General features: G+C 35.6%; 1 protein-coding gene across 7 annotated transcripts in view; it reads right to left on the bottom strand.

Annotated features, from left to right (window-relative positions):
• Positions 1-8367: 8367 nt before the first annotated feature.
• Positions 8368-19705, bottom strand: part of TBL1XR1 (TBL1X/Y related 1) — a 144093-nt gene continuing 132755 nt past the window's right edge. For all 7 annotated transcript variants that reach the window (XM_054580666.1, XM_054580696.1, XM_054580688.1 and 4 more), the window contains 5 exons: positions 19520-19594; positions 17816-17943; positions 17070-17235; positions 15446-15547; positions 8368-14579 (listed from right to left, as the gene is read on the bottom strand). In XM_054580666.1, the coding sequence (XP_054436641.1) occupies positions 14553-14579; positions 15446-15547; positions 17070-17235; positions 17816-17943; positions 19520-19594 (498 nt within the window). In that variant the 3' untranslated portion in view covers positions 8368-14552. The remainder of the gene's footprint in view (positions 14580-15445; positions 15548-17069; positions 17236-17815; positions 17944-19519; positions 19595-19705) is intronic.

The raw sequence follows: 19705 nt of genomic DNA on the forward strand, positions 1-19705 counted from the left end.
GCGTGAGGATGACACAAGATTTTCAAATCATTCCCTTCAGATTTACTCGGATTTTCTTTTTATTTTCCTTCAGTTTAATCTGACTATTCAAGAAACAGTCTTCACTCTGAAGAACTCTAATTTCATTTTGAAATACAGTATTGAAAATGAAGCAAGGCCATTTCAGGCTATTTGTTCAAAATGCTGTCATTACCTGTCAAGAAGCAATTTTAGTGAATTTCTTTTAAGTGATAAAGAATTTGTAAAAAAAAATGTTATCAAATTACAATATTAGACTGCAGAGGGGAAATTTTTAAGCAGATTGAGATGAAATCTTCCCTGGATCTGACTGCAACTGTTTGCCTAAAATGTCTCGAAACAAATTAATTGCCAAAGTATAGGTTACATTTAGACTTTTATTATATTCTGCAATTCAAGATTTTTAGTGTTTCATGTGTCACCAGATTTCCAAGAGAAATACACATAAAAAACAAACCTTATTCTTACTCTTCCTCAACACAGTTGAATGTGGAAGAAGTTTACTTTGTGAACTCAGGCAGAATAAATGACTTTCAGGTATATTAACGACAAAGCACCAGGCATGGATGCCATTCAACAAACTGCTACAGAAAAAGAATTTTCTTTTTTAAAGTAAAGCTTAAATTTCTGACACTTGAGTCACCTTCCAGCCTATCCCCTCCCACGAAGTCAAAGAGAAACTCTTAGTTCTTGATGAAGTTCCCACCACCCTCCTCCTATATGCCAAATCGTGGGGAGGGATGTTTTTCAGATAATTCTTCATTGGTGCCAGAGATTTAAACATTTTTGCTAAATTCTTGGTCTCTTTAGAACTAGAGATTTTTTTTTTTTGCTACTTCCAGGCTCTTCTTAGTCCATGGAAATCTTTCATTTGGCTCTGCTGGTCCCGTCTGTGTAGACACAACTTAGTGCTGTTCCCCTCGGGATGTTTTGAACTACACGGTGGTGGTGTGTAGAATCAGGAAACAGTCTGCTCTGCTCTTGAAATGCACACTTTCCATTCTTTTAGTCTCTGCCGCTCTCTGCTCCCCAGGCCCCTGCCACTAGCTGTGAACTCTGGAGAAAAGTCTGTCCTTCATGTTTCCTTCAACACTCCGTGACCAAAAAAAATCCACTAAGTTCTCATAAGTACCTGAGCTTTTGATAACAAAACTCAGGAAGACTTGGAGAAGACTTCTGTTTTTTTGCACTGTTATATGCCTTTTTTGAGGCAATGAACAGAGAGCCAGCTAACTGCTGGGATGAAAAGGGGTGGACATAGTTGAGAATCCCTAAATATCATCCAGCAATAACAAGAGCCACTTAGCAACAGTAGCAGGAGTGACTTCTAACCATGTATTCTTGAACATTTCATCTTCTTTAAAGCAGATTTTATAGTGGCATACAGTAGGCAGAATAATGACATTCCAAAAGATATCCGCCTCCAAATCTCCAAAACCTATGAATACAGTATGTCTTACTACATGCCAAAGAGAAATTAGGGTTGCAGACAGAATTAAATTTGCTTGTCAGCTGACCTTAAAATAGATTAGCCTGGATTACCCACGTAGGTCCAGTGTAAATGAAGAGTCCTTAAAAGGTGGGAGATAACTTCCGGTTTCCAGTGCCACAAGTAAAGATCTTGGAAGTTGTTGTTCTGCCTTGAAAGTACGGAACAGACTTAAAAAAAAAAAAGCCAACAACTTTTCTTATATCCATTACACAGATAAGGATACAGGGCAAACCTCTGCCTCCAAGAGAGAGACAGGGTGAATGGATACAGCAGGGGCCATGGTTCACAGCCTGGAAAGAGCCATGGCGTCCAGTGTCAGGGCAGGAAAACCTGAATTGTGGCTGATGAATTGCTGGAGGCTCAGTGAGGAAAAGTCTGAGAGTTAGAAACTCCAGGGAGACCCAGTCACAGGAGTAGGGAGAGGGTGACAAACTTTTATGAGTTTTCTCTACATGAGCTCCAAATAGGTTCTCACAGTAAAAATCCAAGACACAGCCCTCATGTTTCTGGCAGAGACATAGGGAAAGGAGCCATTCTGAACTGCAGCTGAGCACTCTGTTCTTAATGAGGTGAAACTAGTTAGCTGCAGCCTAACCTGCTCGGGTCTTACCAGAGCCTAACCGACCAGGAGGAAGGGAAATACCACCCACTTGCTGACAGCTTTGGCCACCCTGTCTCACCTAAGTGGGGAGGGAAAAATGGAACCCTTTTGTGAAGCTCTTAGTGCAGAGGTATAGCCTCACTGAAAGAGTAAGACCTGACCTTAGGGCTATACCTGCCACACCCTGCCACATCACTGAAGGCCTGTTTATAGCAGGTGTCTTCACCCAGTTCATCATGTCTGTCTACGCATTACTTCATTGTATGAGACATCCTGGAAAGGGCAAAACTGTAGGAATGAAAAACAGATCAGTGATTGAGGGTTGGAGGAGGCAAGAGTTGGCTAAAAAGTTGCTGTACATGGGAATTTTTAGGGCAATGGAACTGTTTCTTTACAGTGTTTTGGTGGTATATAAATGGAAATTCTACACTTGGTGTCTCACGGACCTGTCCTACACACACCTCTTCCCTCGATTGATTTTTAATTTGCTATAATAAAACCATAACTGTGAGGAAAATGGCTTTGCCAAGGTCTGTAAGTCCTTCCAGCGAATTGTGAAACCTGAAGGCAGTCTCGGGGACTCCCAAATTTGTAGTTCATGTCAGAAGTGAGAGGGGTCTTGGAGATTACCAAACTTTGCACTGATATAAACAAATGATTACACAAACATGGGAAAAGGGACAAATTCTCCCTTAGAGAATTCCAAGTAATGTAGAAGGGATAAGGGAAACACGAAGTCACCATTAAAGCACTACTGTAGTAACTGATGCAGGAAAGAGCCACTGATGAACGTAAAAATCGGAGGGCAAAACTTGAAGTAGAGCTTAATCTCCTCCGCCCCGCCCCCCACCCCACCCCCAAGTGTGGAATCAGTGACTCGCTTGTAGTGACAAAGAAAACGATTCATTTTACAGTGCAGAAGCCTTGCAGACGTTGTCTTTGCCAAATGGTGAAAGTTACCATTGTCAATACTAAGCATGTTAAGGCATACTTCCTTGTAAAGATGTGATTAGGAGATTTAAACTTTGTTATAGTCTTCCCTCAAACCCAAAATGCCTGTCTGGTTATTAGAAATGCCTACCTGACACACCCAGCTTGAGAAGCATTCTGTAAAATACTTGACCAGACTTCTTAAAAAATGGCAAGGCCATGACAAACTGGGACACTGAGACAGTGTTACTGCCTGGAGGAGACCAGGGAGACATGGTGTCTCAAGTGATGTGGTGACCTCAACTGACCTGGAACAGGGAAGGGATGTGGATGGGAAAATTGGTGAAACCTGAATAAATTTTAGTTTTGTTTACAGTGTCTGCCTAGGTTAATTTCTTAGTTTTGATTAAGTATACCTAACATCCCACTCCCAGGGGAGGCTGAGTAAAGGATATAGGGACGTAGTGTATCTTTGCAATTCTTCTGTATATCTAAAATTACTCAGGATTTTTTTTTTTTTTTTTTTAAAGACTGATCATTCCAAGCTGGTGAGGATAGAGAGCAACCAGAACTCTCATGCACTGCTGGTTGAAATGTAAAACAATGATATAATCAGTTCAGAAAACAGTTTGACAGTTTCTTAGGAAAATAAATGTACACCTATTTCCCAGCTGTTCCATTTGCAGGTATTTACCCAAGAGAAATGAAAGCATGTCTTAAACACAAATAAGTCTGTGCATTATTACAATAGTAACAACCAAGTAGTGGAAGAACCTAAATGTTTATCAACAGGTTACTGATTAAATAATTTATAGTATATCCATACAACAGAATACTACTTAGCAATAAAAAATGAACTTAAATTTATAAAACATGGATGACTCTCCAAGTAACTATGCTTAAAGGGGCCAGACTGTACCCCCACCACCAAAAAAGTACAATTCCATTTTTATAGAATTCTAGGAAATGTAAACAATTTATAGGAAAAGAAAGCAAATGCGTGGTTGTCTGAGAATGACAGCAGAAGGAGAGGGAGGTGAAGAGAGAGGGATACTCAAGGAGCGAGGGAAAACTTGGGAAGGTGTTAGGTTTATTTGGAGATTGTTTCACAGGTGTATACATAGGTCAACACACAAACTTATACAATTTAAGTATGCATTTTAACCCCTGGCTAGTATGGCTCAGTGGATTGAGCACCAGCCTGCGAACCAAACAGTCACTGGTTCGATTCCAGTCAGGGCACATATATTGGTTGAGGGCCAGCCCGCCCCGACCTCCGCCAACAGCATGGGGGATGCCAACCATACATTCACATTTCTCTCCCTCTCTTTCTCCCTCCCTTTCCCTCTAAATATAAACAAAATATTTTTAAAAAATAAGTATGCATTTTATGTCTATTAGAGCTCAATAAAGCTTTCTCTTAAAGAATGACATGGATGTTTCACTGTATTAAGTGAAATGAAATCAAGTTACACATTAACAAGTAGAACATAATCCCCTTTAAACACAAAACTTACTGGCTTTGTTTATAAATGCATATAGTGGTGTGAATACTATGCAATTAACAGAGGCTCCTGGCAGAACGTCCAGGCAGGCCGGAGGGAGGAGTGGAGAGTGGGGCGCTGCCGCAACAGGCAGCTGCACAGTCTGTGACTTGAGGTAACAATTTTCTTTCTCATTCATGCTGCATGGTTCTGGAAATGGCTTAAAAGACTGATCACAGAACTTAAGAATTCTGCTCAAAAGTAGATAAAATTTACACCTGTGCTCTCTATTTACACCTTTTATTACAAAAGTTTTTAAAATCAGCATGTATTACCACCATAGGGGAAAAAAACATACAACAAAACGTGCCTGAAGACAATGGTTTGACCAACTAGCCACAAAAGTAGAGTGCTATTCTGACCTTGATTAATGTTTCAAAATTCAAGTCTAAGTGAGATCACTGAAATCGAAGCCAAAAGAGAGGAACGTGAAACACTATGCCTTTAGAACCCTAGTTCTTAATATCGATGCAGTTTCTGATGTTTTTCTATAAATAATAGATTACAAAATGGATGCTTGGCACAGAGTTGCTTTTAAAAGTTCATTTTCCAATTCCTGACAAGGCAAAAAATAAAATGTAGTAGAGGCTAAGGGCAGGTCACCAAAAAATACAGATCAAGTAACAGAGGAACTGACGACACACACCCTCATCATCATCATCCACTAGGCTCCATGCAAAAAACAATGACATATTTTAAGATATTTCATCATAAGTTTGTTCAATAAATTACTTCCACACTCATGTCCCTAATAGTACTGCTTTGTACACCTAATTACTACCTATTATTCTCAACAAATTATCCTGTGGAAAAAAATGTTCTCATTGCCATGTTTATAACAGTAAAAGTAGTAACAATAACAATCATGCCAAGTATGAAAGCCTAATTATGCTAGTTATTGGGCTAAATAAATTATATGATTACTAATCCTTAAAACCTCAAAAGCAAAATTATTTCCTGTAGACATTTCTTACAGATAAGAACTTGATGCTCAGTTATAAAGCAACTATTCAAGCTCATATTCACAGGAAAGACAGATTTTGTCCTTCAGGAACTCTAATAACATTAGAGCAGACAGAAAGCAATTCTACAAGGGGCTGAGAGAGGCAAGGGACACCTGACTCAGAGGGAAGGTAGAGGCAGAAGTGGGCAATGAGTAAGTCAGAGGGTGGCCTGCCTTCCCAGAAGCACTTGACTTGACTGAATCTAGCAATTAAGAATTATGCAAATGAGGGAGGAAAGAAAGCATTGCAGGGAGAATAAAGGGGAGAACCAGCCTTTCAGGAGGTACAGGTATTTCAGCACCGCTAGACGGGAATGTGCTTGAATGCAGGAAACAAAGCTTCCTCAGCCAGTTTTATTCACAATGACTGATCAGAACACCCCAGTTCCTTGGCAGCCGCTATTCCACAGCCCCCCACCCCTAATTCTTAGGCATTGCCACAAATTCTTAGTGACAACCCCGAACAAGCATAACCATAACTCATTTGACAGGCCCTCTCATTGCATCCGGCTTCTAACTTCTCCCAGGAAGTCTACTTAAGCTGGTCAACACACCTCCTGGGACATACTAGATATTTAACAACTAAGTATTTGCTGAAGAAAGTAAAAAAAGGGGAACCAAGGATCAAGGAGGTAAAATGTATAAAAAATAGCATAAAGAAAAGTCCTGAAAGAATGAATGTCTGCTATTCATTTGCACATGTACCAGAAATTAAGCTTCCAACAATTATTAGTATCTGACATTAAGTATTAATTGAATTTAACCTATATATTGTGCTCTGTGGCAGCAATATTTTCTTCCATGTTTACCAAAACTTAACTACATCCTTAACATTTAGTGACTAGTAACATAGGCTTAAACATTATCTGCTTTCTGCTAACTCCTGCAAAATGGTAGTCATTTATTAGTGTCCTCTTGTTCCTGTTTGCACATTGAGTAAATATACAAAGCACTTTTCCAAAGAAATCTTCCCTCTACACATTCCTAAATGACTCTTTTTCAAGTAAGATTCATTTAATGCTAGAAAATGGGTGAGTTGCAAGTCTTTCAAAATGCCAATTAACCAGGCGTGTGCATCAGAATCAACTGTTGAATTTGTCCTCCAAGTACACAAATGTTTACTGTATCACTGTTTATAATAGGAAACAGTAATTAACATACACTACAGAGGCTAGTTAATTAACGTGTGTAATACAACACAACCATTAAAAATCAAAATAACAGTAGCATAGGGGATGCTTTATACAACCAGGCACTCTTCCCTAAGGGTTTTTTTAAATACTGGGTGGTACAAAAGTAAAGTAGGTTTACAGTTGTTCATATAGAAAATAATACAATAATAAGTATCACAAGAATAAATTGTTTCATGTACTTTCAACTGCAAACCTACTTTTGCCTCACCCTGTATGTTAATTCTAATCCTCCTACCTCATACCACTAGTCCCCTTTTACAGACAGGAAAACCAGAACAGTAACTCCTTTGGTCTGATAGCTAGTAAATAGTGGAGCTAGGACTCACCCAGGCAGTCATGCAGAATTCTTGCTCTTGACCTCAATGGTACAGGGAAGTACTTAAGTATATACTTACAGGACAAAGGCCTCTGACAGTTTCACTGAAAAAGTTTTTCTGAAATCAATGAATAGTACAATCCTATTTTTTAAATGTATTAAAAATGGCTGGAATGACAGATGCCAAACTGTTTAACAGTGGTTACCACTGAGGAGGAATTAGTATTGAGCTTGGAAATGGAAATTTATTATTTTTCAATTTCTTTACAAGCATGCACTTTATAATATACAGTATGTGAATTACACAACCCCTTCCTTTCCCGCCCTTCATCTATGGCATACAAACAAGCATTAAAAATAGCAGACATACTAGTACTATCTTATTAGCCAGTAGGTTAAGGGTAGGGCCAAGTGTCTTATTTTAAAAAGGGTTTTAATGGACTCCATGTTAATTAACATTGCTAAAAAAAGTAAAATTTACTTACCTCTCATTTAGTCTTGATTTATCTAAGACTACTTTTACACTTTTGTCCAACTTCAAACTTAACTTTATTTCCATATGCTAAAATATTTCAACCACTTCACTGAAGATATTTAAAAACATATTACATAGCTGTATTTTTATGTCATGTTAAATTCAATTTGAATTATTTGATGACAACAGGCCTTTATTATGAGATCCATGCCAAATTTGCATCTCTCCCATTCTGCTAAGAGTTTTGGCTTTTGCCTGTCCTCTACTGAGGGTACTGCTCGTCAGGTACCCAAGTTGGAAAATCAGATAATTAACCCCGGGTTAAGTAGTGTGTTTGTCAAATTCTTCCTACTTTAAAAAAAAAAAATCTTTCCATGTATGTAAATTCAGTCAATAAAAGCTTATATGGAAAAGCACCTGACAATGTGTAATTTTTTCAAAACCCCCTTATTTGAACATGGAAGATTTTGGAAGCTTATGTTTTCAAATGTCTGATCTCAGGCTGAGTTCAGTGTGACTGGATTTGTACTGCAAGAGTTTCACTATTTGAGGTGCTCATTTGGTGCCTGAATGCAAAGTAGTCCTGCCCAGTGGCCCTCCAACCTATGCTTTTGGTATTTCTAATGGAGCCCATTATACTAAGTTGTTTTTTTTTTTTTTTTTTTTTTAATAGACCTGTGGTTCTTTTTCTTTGTAGATTCCACCCCACTGATGCTAGTTCTTAAAATGTGAATTGTTTGCACAATTGACCATACGAACCCAACAACCAAGAAACATTAATAATTGTCTTCTGTACTTTACTAAACACTTTGTGTTTAATATATTTTAAATTATAAAGAAATTACAAGGAACTCCTAAAAAATTTAATACAAAAATATTACAAGTTAGGACAAATAGCATTGAGATATGACATTTGAGAAGAAACATGCAGAAATAGTAGCATAGGGTTAACATTTCATTGTTGACAGAGCGCTTTGGTACAGCAGAGAAAAAGCACCATAAAACTACTGTCCATAGTGTCTTTTCCTCCACTGCATTTGCAAAGGAATATACTGAGAAAACAGCAAACTCTAACCTGATCTGCTATGTATTATCACAGGTAAGAAATCTGATCTATTGTATAAAGTATAAGAACTATGAAATTAAAAATAACCCCTTCTATGTCTACTCAAATTGATTTCAGCTTTACCTCAAGCTTCTATGGATTATAATCTTTAGTAAACCAACACTTTTTGAAAAAGTGTAAAATGCAGAGTATTAACAATCTATGCCATGCAATAAAAGTCAACCCTTTGAAAACGAAAGGCTGTCAGAAAGTTCTAGCAATTGCAGTAGCTTATTTAATAAACATGTCAAGGCTACGCCTGCATTAGTTTCTGCTTAAGGAAATAGAAGGGAAAGGTAAAACACCTGGAGAATACAAGTTTTTATAAGACAAAACAAAAAATATGATCAGTGATTCTTTTAAAAAGTCTCTAAGTAACTATAAAGGAGTTGGGATTAATTAAAACTGGACGGTGCCTAGTATCTTTCCTAATAGATTATAAAGTTCTTTTTCGCAACATAAGCAACTAGCTTAGGAGAAAAATTACTCAAGTTAATAGGTTTATATGCAGAAAAAAATGTCATTAAGGAAGTTGAGCATCCTGCTCTAACAACCTTCAACAATATATCGTTTTGTGCTCAACTGCATGCTAAGCAAATGAATCTGAGGTCTCTTTTACTTTGTGTGAAACAATGTCATTTAAGTATAATAATTATTTTTCAAAATAATTCCAACTTATTATTCCTTAGCTGATTAAATGCTCTATTTTTCTTTAATAAAAATAGTAAACAATCCCTTCATTTAAAAAATCTTATCTCCGACGAGAAGTAATAAAATAGTAAAATTTGTAATTTTATCTATGGGCTTACTGTAATGTATATATCTTGGAAAACAATCTATTTATGAAAACAGTGGTGTGGGTTCTTATGGCAGTTGTTATAATTGGCAACACCAGTACGGGAGAGAACAGACATGTTATATGTTTTGAAGACTAACTCAGAGCAAAAAAGTTTATTCTATAATAGAACATTGGAGGAGTAAATGCAATTAAAATGTAAACAGGAAATTGTAAACAAGAAATAGCATCCCTCTCTCTTTACTTGACTAAATAGTCTATACAAACTACATAGATATCAAAGATTTTATATATGTACACAGCCAACATAATATCAAAATATATTTTATTCTGGACCTCTTTCGGATCTGATTCAAATTACAGTTGTCAAAGCAATACAATGCAAAGGGAAACTGCAACAACAACAACAACAAAAAATGTGCCTAGAAAGGATAAAGGGTCATGGGGGACAAATCATTGTGATGTGGAACCAAAATACATTGTAAGTGTAATTAACATGGTCCAGGACAGCATAGAACATCTATAATCAGTCTTCCTTACACAATAATCATGAAAACTGAACAATAAAGTTCTTTAACATGTACAAAAAACTGTCATGGGCTGGTTTACACTTTTACAACAGTTTTAAAGTTAACGGGATAACTAAAGAAATGATGCAGACATTTTAATCCAGTGCTATAGGTAGGCTCACAGAATTAGACCCAAAGGATTTGTAAAAATCAGAATTAGGACATTATAGCTACAATGTCAAAGTCAGGAAAGAAGGAAATTACTTCTGTATTTAAGGATTACACAGCTACAAAATGCAGTCTGTGTTTTTGTTTTTAATGAGATGGATAAGTACATCAGACTAGATACAACATGCAGAATGGTTTTTTTTTTTTTAACTTATCCAGAAACTCCAAAGAAAACATCATGAAATAGCTTACTAGAGGGGGGGGAAGCCTTAGTTATTCACCCTGCTTCAACACTGTCAACATAAAGGCAGAAATAAAGAATGCTATTAATACTTCAGAACTACAGATATAAGACATCAAATTTCTAAATCAGTGTATTAAAAAAAGTGAACACTTCCTCTTTTCTTTCTTCTACGTTAACTAGAATGTTAAAAAAAAACAAATGGATATTGAATGTGACACTTCAGAGCTACTACCGGAAGGAGTAATAATTCGTAACTTTCCTACCCTCCTTCCATCCCTGCTGATTCAGAAGGGAAAAAAACAAATAAACCCACAAACCAACCAGGGTCTCTTGTAGATTTGCTGCTATTCCCCAAAATGTTGGCATTTGCTGCCATGCCACAATGTCGGTCCACTGAAACAGGATTTCTGTGGAAACTGTCAAGAGTAATTCACCAAATCCAAGTACCATCCTTAGCATGTAAGAATAAATGCAGGTTCTACAGAAGTATACAATGGGCTTAAGAAAATGAAAACTGTTTTGAGAAGAATAAATAGCACTGCATTTGAAATTTATTTTTCTGCTTCTCTAGCAAAACTTTCTGCTCACATAAAGATGGTCATTTGTGATTCCTTTAAGTAGCAAAAATGCATACTCCTCTTTAGGCCTCTATTCAATAGTTTACATTACTCTTAACGAAATCAATCTACATAAACAGCTCCTTAAAAATAGTACTCTCTCATTAAATCTAATTTGACAGAAAGAAGTATAAGGAAAAAAGGAGTGCTTTATAAGTTAAGTGAAAATGTACAAATCTTTGGCCTTTCTCTTGACATTTTTATATGTCAAAAAGCAAAACAAAACAAAACAAAACAAACCTTCATGTAATTCAATCTCTTGATTACTTTTGCACCATAATTTGTTTTTTACACCACAAAAGGAGGCACTTCCAGTATCTGTAAAAGGTGTTTAATTCTAAAAAATACTTACTTAGAGAATAATTACTTAAAACAGAATTCAACACACTCTAAGATCTATTAGGAAATTAAACATTATCATTTCTAAGTCATTTGGAGTCAATGATGGTACCTGATCAACAATAGGAAATGGGGAGTGAAGCAAATTTAAGACCTACGGGATTTCCTACATGGAGAAGAAAAAAAGATGTCTTTTACGATGTTTAAGAGTGACAGCTGCTCTTTATTCTACTTTAAATCAGTGAGTATCTATTCGTTCAAGTTTTCCTTTCTATTCTTCCTTATGGTAAGTTTCTTACCTATAGAACAATGATATATAATGAATATCACAGAAAATCTACTGGAATCAGCTGAACTTCAGGAATAGGTTCTCAGAAAAAAAAGAAAAAGAAAAATGAACCTCAAATATAAAACTTTATGGGCTGTGGAACCTGGTCTCCTACAATCATGTTACTGCTCAAATTAGAGGTAATCTGATTGTTGTCTGTCGGAGCAGCATCGTGGCACATCAGCAGGCAATGATGATGTTGAGAACAGCAGCAAAAATAAACAACTGTATGCTCATAAAGAACCCAAGCCTACAAAATGGATACCTTCCAGATAAAGTTTATACTTAAAAGACCCAAGACATCAGGATGATAAAGCTCTGTACTTATAATCTTTCATATGTCCTATTGTGGCTATTACACTTAAGTAAAATAGCTAAAAATTAAAAAAAAATTAAAAAAAAAGAAAAGAAAAAGAAAAGATGACAATACCATAAAAATGTAGCTGTCTATTTTGGCAGCTATATTGCAGAACTTCTTGACTATCTTTTAATCAGCTGGGAAAAAAGTCGATAACTGTATGCAAATGAATAAATTGTCCATATCAAAATACAAAAGTACTATCATTAATCACCTCTGACTTTCAGGTTTAAATTCAGTGCAATTGACAAATGCATCACTAAAGGAAAATGCAGCTTAAACATACTCAAAACATTTGTGTCTATTCCTGGGAGCACATTTAAAAATTATTGCACAGATTTTTTTTATTTTTATTTATTTTTTTAAAACAACAACAGAGGTCAACCGCAGATGTGGACCTCCAGCAATAAAAGCAGGATTTCAAGTGCCAGATACTCAGCATATTAGGTTTCCTACGTAAGTCACAGGGTAATAGTTGTAGATATCTATAATGTGATCCAAAACCCTAAAAACAGCTGGCACAAAACCATCATGAATGACTGCCTCTCGGGATGTAAATTTTTAAAATATTATTACAGTATCCTAGTCCCCACTAACAACAACTGGGGTACATAAAACAATGTATTATGGAATTAAGTGTATTTATTTTCTTTTAACAATAGCAAATGCTATCCTACCTTAGTAAAACCAAGACTTGCTTCAATCAATGCTCTTTTGTAAAAATAGCAAAACAACAAATGCTGAAAATTAAAGCTGCATCACTTGGGCTAATCAGTTTCTACTTAAAACATAGGTTAAAATTTTAGTAGTAGAGGCCTCAAAATAATTAGTGATGGGAATAGTGTTCTCAATTTGCTAAGCCTGATAACAAGCTATTCCTTAATTAAAATCTTTGAGATACAAATTTGACAACTCTTTTCTTCAAAACTGACTATTCTGGATTCTCACCTAACCCTGACAAACGCTGTTAATCACACAAACGGAGTCCCATGCTATATCATTCGTAAATTCTGTAAATTTTTGCTTTTAGTTGCATGAGCACAAGAGGAGGTTTGATCTGATCTATATATATCCTTAAGAAACTACTTGATATCATAAACAGAGTAAAAGACATGATATAGTAGTGATTACTGGAAAAAAAATAGCAGCTTAAATCTATATTTGAAAAACTGTAGTCACAAGTACCACAAATGCAGAATCAGAGCAGCAGGGAGGTTAGTGCAATTATACTTTAAAATAAAATCTGAATCACTGCTATTTAAAAACACCTTGAAGCAAGTCTTTTGTTTTAAAGATTGTTTTTAAACTAAGGTAGCTAACATTTTGCCATGTAATGGCAGTGTTATATGCCGTTATCTTGCTTTGTATAAAAAAATAATAATTGAGAGATTTTTAATACTGGAGTTTGGTTACATTACATATTTAAGCTTCTACATAGAATGATGGACACTTCGAGAAGCTAATCCTTATCCAGAAACATTTTAATCTCTTAAAAAACAAAGCAAATCAAACATATAAACAAACAACAAAAACCCCAAACCTACTTTGCTCCTTTTCACAATAGTGCACATTTTAACCATAATTTAGTTATGGCTACAAAACATCAGAAGATTTTTTTATGCATCTTCTCTATGGTATTTAAAAAAAACTTTTGTGCCCTTCTAGTCTTTCATTGGCAGAAATATGTCCCCAAAAAGAAACTACTGTATTTAAGCCACATCACAAAACAAAAAAAATAAACACAAAACAAAACTAACAAAAAAACAGAGCATAATACCCTTTTACTGATGTGTCTTACAGATTGACATGACCAAAGTCATATATTTTCATTTAATTTTGAATTTCCCCTTCCAAAACATGCACCAATTGAATATATGCTCTGGGAGCCATAAAATGTACCAAACATTTATCTTTTCAAAAGAATGCATTAAAATATTTTTAAGAATTTTTTTGTTTAAAAGGTGAAAAAAAATATAAACAAGAAACTGATTCACTCCCTTACTTCATGCATCCATAAACTAAACCAAAAACAAAGTTTAAAAGCAAGGACAAACTACTGCTGCAGGTTTTTGTAAGTCCATTTTCTCTGTACATACTCTCAACTGCTCAACTACTGAAGGGAAAAAAAAAAAAAAAACATAATCCATGGTGTCGGCTGATTCAAAGGGAAGAAACAAGGCTGTTATTAGTATCCAAAAACCGGTACATGTATGGGCTGCTTTTATAATGCATATTTCTTTCTTCTGTTTTCCATATCCAAAACTTCTAAATGCTATTTTAGGGGCACAGCAGATTAGATTCCAGCACTTGGTGAACAGAATTCACAAGCTGTGACAAAATTCTGTTATCTTCAGGGTGCAATTTTGTTTATATACACTGTATGTATATATTTCTTTTAGATTTGGCTGCAGTGGACTGGCCATGGTTCAAGTGGGACTATAGCAGTCATGGGTCAGGGACAGTCATTTTGGCTATGTACACATTCATAGTCGGTCCATGGCTTCCAACTAGTAGCGCTATTTCCGAAGGTCTAATACACAAACCTGTAAGAAATTTAAATAATCAACTGGTATGTTAAGAACTTCAAAATACATTTTTAGCTTAACTTTTCTATAGTACAGTTTCAAATCTAATTCTTGGTTCCAAGTTCATGAAACTAGTAAAGCAAGAGTGACCATGGCAATGGGCGCTTAACTAACAGAAATCAGATAAACAGTTGAAGTAGCTGGAGGAAACAATGAAGGGCTAACACTACAGGGGAAGGACCATGGTTAAAAAAGTTTGAAGATTTACTCTCTGTTAGCCAGGAAGTAGGAAAAAATATGCTCAAAATAGACCATTTCCAATCTCTTGGGTCTTAACAGAAGACCCTGTAGATTACATTAAGCTACAGCTTCAGTAAAGAGCTAATGGCTGTCCCCCTTTCCATCGGCCCCTTTGCTTTCAGAGCTTTAACAGCCGTTAACGGGCATTTCTGTAGAGTTAGCCAACCTCATCCTCCGAGTCTCTCAGTATCACACATCCTCAGATGCAGAACTTAGCTGCCTCTATTCCCCCTTCCCTGAGCCATCAACACTCTTTTGCAGGGAAGGGAAAGGTAGAAATAGGTACTGGAAATGCAAATCTCTCAGAGTGGTATTCTGCTATACTTAATTTCACTAATAAATGTTTACTTTAAAAATAACTGTCCATTTCTTGAATATGAAGACACTCTGGGCACAGGTAGCCTAAAGTTTGTTTACATTACTTGAATGAAATGAACATGAAAAGTATGCAGTCTTCAGTAAAAAAAGATCAGTACCATGTTATAAAATGTATTTTGAAAAAAACACTAAACCACATTTATTCACTATACTTACACACATACACCCCTACCCACCCCACTTTAGAAACACTGTATTATACTTACTGAACCATCTGATGCACTGGCTCCAACTTTGTCTCCTGCTGCATTCCAGCAAACTTCAAAAATTCCACCTGTTCCCCTATAGCTGTGAACTAGAGCACCTGTCTAAAAAAATGAAAAGCAAAATTTCATAAATATTAATATATTTAGGTAAGACTATTCTAAGGGTTTATTTCCAGCCATCAAAGGTAGGGTTTAGCATCAACTCCAAAATAAATACAACTTCTAAATACTAGAAATGTGATTTGATGATCCTTTTATAAAAAGAAAACACCAGTGTGCTCTGAACAGGTCGTTCACACACACATTCAGTTTCTCCAGTGCTGATAACCACTCTTACTTAGCTAAGGCACCTTTGGCCTCTTTGACACAGTTACGAATGACTAGAAGTAAACATTCAGTGTATGACTTGAAATAAATGTGTAATGATGCTACTGAAAGATGCATGAGTTTGGTCAACATGTACAGAAACAAAATTAAGTCTAAATTCCCTTGTCAAACATCCTCAAGAGGAAGTACAATAAACTAGTAAAGACAATTCCAATTTGAGTCTGTTAGGTATTCCATATTAAACTGAGTAGTCTCCTAAGCTATAGGAGTTATAAAAGAAGATAAAAGAATATACATATATTATTCTTGAAAAATGATATAAAACTTTTTAAAAGTATAACTAGGAACACTAACAACTTCATTACCAATTTAGCTGAATCATAAGTATAACTAAATTATTTTACTTATTCAGCAACAAAACCAAAATCATTCAACTGCTAGTGAATAATTAAAACTCAGTACAAAAATGTACTGACCTAAGAAACCAGTTATTAAGCAGGGCAAAGGTCAAAGGTTCTGTTGTGAGAAACTGGAAAACAACAAAGAATCTTTCTGGTGTTCTGCACCGAAAAACCAGGAATGTATCTCTCAGCTTGAAAGTATCGTATTTTTGCCGTGTATAATGCGCTCTCCTGTTTTTGGCCCAAACTTTCAGGGGGAAAAAATATCTTTTGTTTTAATCTTTTAATTCAGTTTTCTTTTTATTTACATTTAGGTACTTGTTTTTCTGTATTATTGTATTCCAGGGTATTATTCTGCATACAGATATCGTTATTGCTTTCTAGAGTTACACTTTTAACATATAAACACAAATAAAAAAATTTAAAACACTTATATAGATATGGAATTAGTACTAGCCATGTATATATAATGTACATCCTTATTTTCCCTTAAAAATCTGGTTAAAAAAGTGAGCACTACACATGGCAATATGGTAACCTTAGAGGTCAAACTGGAGGTAGTGGACCTACCTAAAAACAACATGTTGGCCAGATGTGTATACCTGGTAAATACCTCCCCAGACAGCCAACCCTAAGTGTATCACTAAGTGAAAGAATGACAACCAAAAATGAAAAACGTGTGCAGGCTACTGCTTATTAAATATAAGAATACTATTTAAAATAACTCAGGGGGCGAAACAGATGGAGATGAAAGAGGATTTGACGTTGGGTGGTGGGCACACAATGCAGCAGAAAGCTCATGTGTCATAGACATGTGCACCTGAAACCTATATGACCCTATGAACCAATGTCACCCCAATACATTTAACTAAAATAATAAAATAACTCAAACATACCTGTGTGTTCCAGATGTGTACACATTTGTCAAAAGAACCACTTGCCAAATACCTGCCATCAGGACTGAAAGCTACACTGTACACAGGCTCTTGGTGTTTTGTCAAAGTATGGATGCAAATTCCTCGGTCTACATCCCATAATCTAACAGTAGAGTCAAAGGATGCACTGATAGGAAGAAGGAAAAGATTTAATGTTATAAATAATGAAATATTCCCAGGCCCATCCCCAATGTACAATATTAAGCCATTCCTAATAGCTAGCCACAAATTCCTCCTGAGCAGCAGATTGGGCTGTTAGGAAGAAGGTGTTCTAGAAACAAATCCACACTGAGAAAAGGCAGCTTCAGGGCATCTTCAAGTCCTGAGTTTGAAAACATAAATGAGCTAATTCACTGTATTCCTTTGCTGTTTAAAAAACTCCTTTATATTGATCCATGGTTTTGAATACTGTATTGACTGTATTTTTAACTTTATAGCTTTTTTTGGTAATGCTGAAGTAATTTTATTGCACCGTGCCTCAAATATTTGCTTGGGTAATCATCAGCAAATATTTGGTATCTCCAGACCAAAGGAAAAAAATCCATGATGACCTGAAATAATAAGACTCCATTTAAAAGCCCATTAAAAAAATATTCCTTGCAAGATGGATACATTCCCACTTCATGGAATCTTCCCTAATTTTCTGTCAAATTATAAATTTTATTTGTATAAGACTTATAAAAGGAAGAGTAACACATAAATATTACCTTGCTAACATAAGGTTGGCATTGGGGTTATTTGTCCCTGGCCCTGTTGGACTCCACTTGATAGTATAAATTTCTTTATTATGTGCTTGCAAATCATGGACACAATTGTCTTGTTTCATACTCCAAATCTAAGCAAAAAATGAATAAATAAGTAAATAAATACATACATACTAATTATTTTTCCATACAAAAGGTACACTTAAAATATAATCTTGCCAATTCAAAATTTAAGTGGTATAACCAAAACAATGTTTATATAGAGACCAAGGGAATATTTGGAAAGAAATTAAAATGTAGAATATATTTAATATTTATCTTTTTTAACTGACATTCCTTCCCAAATATCCCAAATAGTGGACATCCCAAATATCCACTATTATGAGGGTTCAGGACTGAATAAACTATAGTTCTAAGATTATTTTTCATAGCTTCAGATGGTATAAACTCTAACATTCAATAAGCTCCTTGGGTAATGCTTCCAAAATGTTTAAGGCATTAATTTTTATGCTGTCCCTTAAATAGAGATCAACATTATAAATTGCTCTTAGCACTTAAAATCAGTAAATATCCTGCAAGAGAAAATACATAGGCAACTTTAGAAATAAAATAATATGATTCATGTTGAAAACAAAGCACAGGCAGCAAAAGAGAAAAGACGTCTAGCAGGACTACATAAAAAAAACCCTTCTACACAGCAAAGAATACAATCAGTAAAGTAAAATAAAAAGGCCACTTACAATATGGAAGAAAATATTTGCAAATCATATATCAATATAGGGTTAATCTCCATGAAAATACAAGGAACTCCTCCTACAACTCGGCAGCAAAAGATGTATATTGCTGGAAAAGCATTTTTACCAGCAATGTTTGCAAGGAAGCCCCGGCTTGAGAAAAACTACCTAACTAAAGACATAGCAGGTATTTAGGGAAAATAAGCTACCAGGTTACCAAGGTCACATTTAGTCTGCTCATGGAAGGAAGGAAAGCAGTTCTCCCTAATAACTATGCCAACTTGTAAAGGTCATCGTGTCCACAGTCACCAGCATTGCAAAGCAAGAATAAAATTATTTTCAGTAGTTAGTGTATTGCAGGAAAGAGCCTCATTAATTTCAGAGATTAGTACTAAGGTGTTCTTTATATCAAGAAATCTTTTTCTTCTAACTGTGGCATATAATGTGCATAGATGTTAGTTTTGCTTTTAGTCACCAAATAAGAAAATGTAAACTCATGTTGAGATGGCGATGCTGCCACCTCAGTTAGGCTCACCCACCAATTAAGTGACTATCCACTATCTTGTTAGTTTCCATGCAAGGGCGACGCACATTAACACCACAGCAAAATCAAATTCGTACAATTCGCTGAATCTCAGGCAAATTCATGACTGTCACAAAGATGTTCATTACTTATTAGTCACATCTTCACATGTGCAAATACATGTATTGAGCCAATATATGACTTTCTAATAGTGAGGAGAATTTATAACAGCACGTTTCTAGGTACCCTAATTCCAGCCGTGCAGCCATCCTTTTCAATGGGATTTATTTGCTGTACTCAAACACTTGAAATACTTCATAAAAGAAAATACAGAACACAAGGTTTAAGCACTCAACGAATTATGAGAGACATTTTAAACACTGTTCAAATGGCCTGAGCAGCAACACTGTATGACATCTCCATCCCATTTCTGCCCATTATCCAAATTACCTTCAAAGTCATGTCATCAGAACAGGAGGCCAGAAGATTGCCAGTTGGGTCCCACTTGATAGCATTTACTTCATTCTAAAAATAACAGTAAATATTCACATTTTCATTTTATAGACTGGGTGGCTCATACTTCAAAACCACTCTGAAACATTACTTATTCATTATAATCACTTTAAAGGCAGAAAA

The sequence above is a fragment of the Pteronotus mesoamericanus genome, unplaced genomic scaffold, assembly GCF_021234165.1.
Source record: "Pteronotus mesoamericanus isolate MK-2021 breed Mesoamerican mustached bat unplaced genomic scaffold, CSHL_Meso_final contig_116, whole genome shotgun sequence".
In the NCBI taxonomy this organism is placed as follows: domain Eukaryota; kingdom Metazoa; phylum Chordata; class Mammalia; order Chiroptera; family Mormoopidae; genus Pteronotus; species Pteronotus mesoamericanus.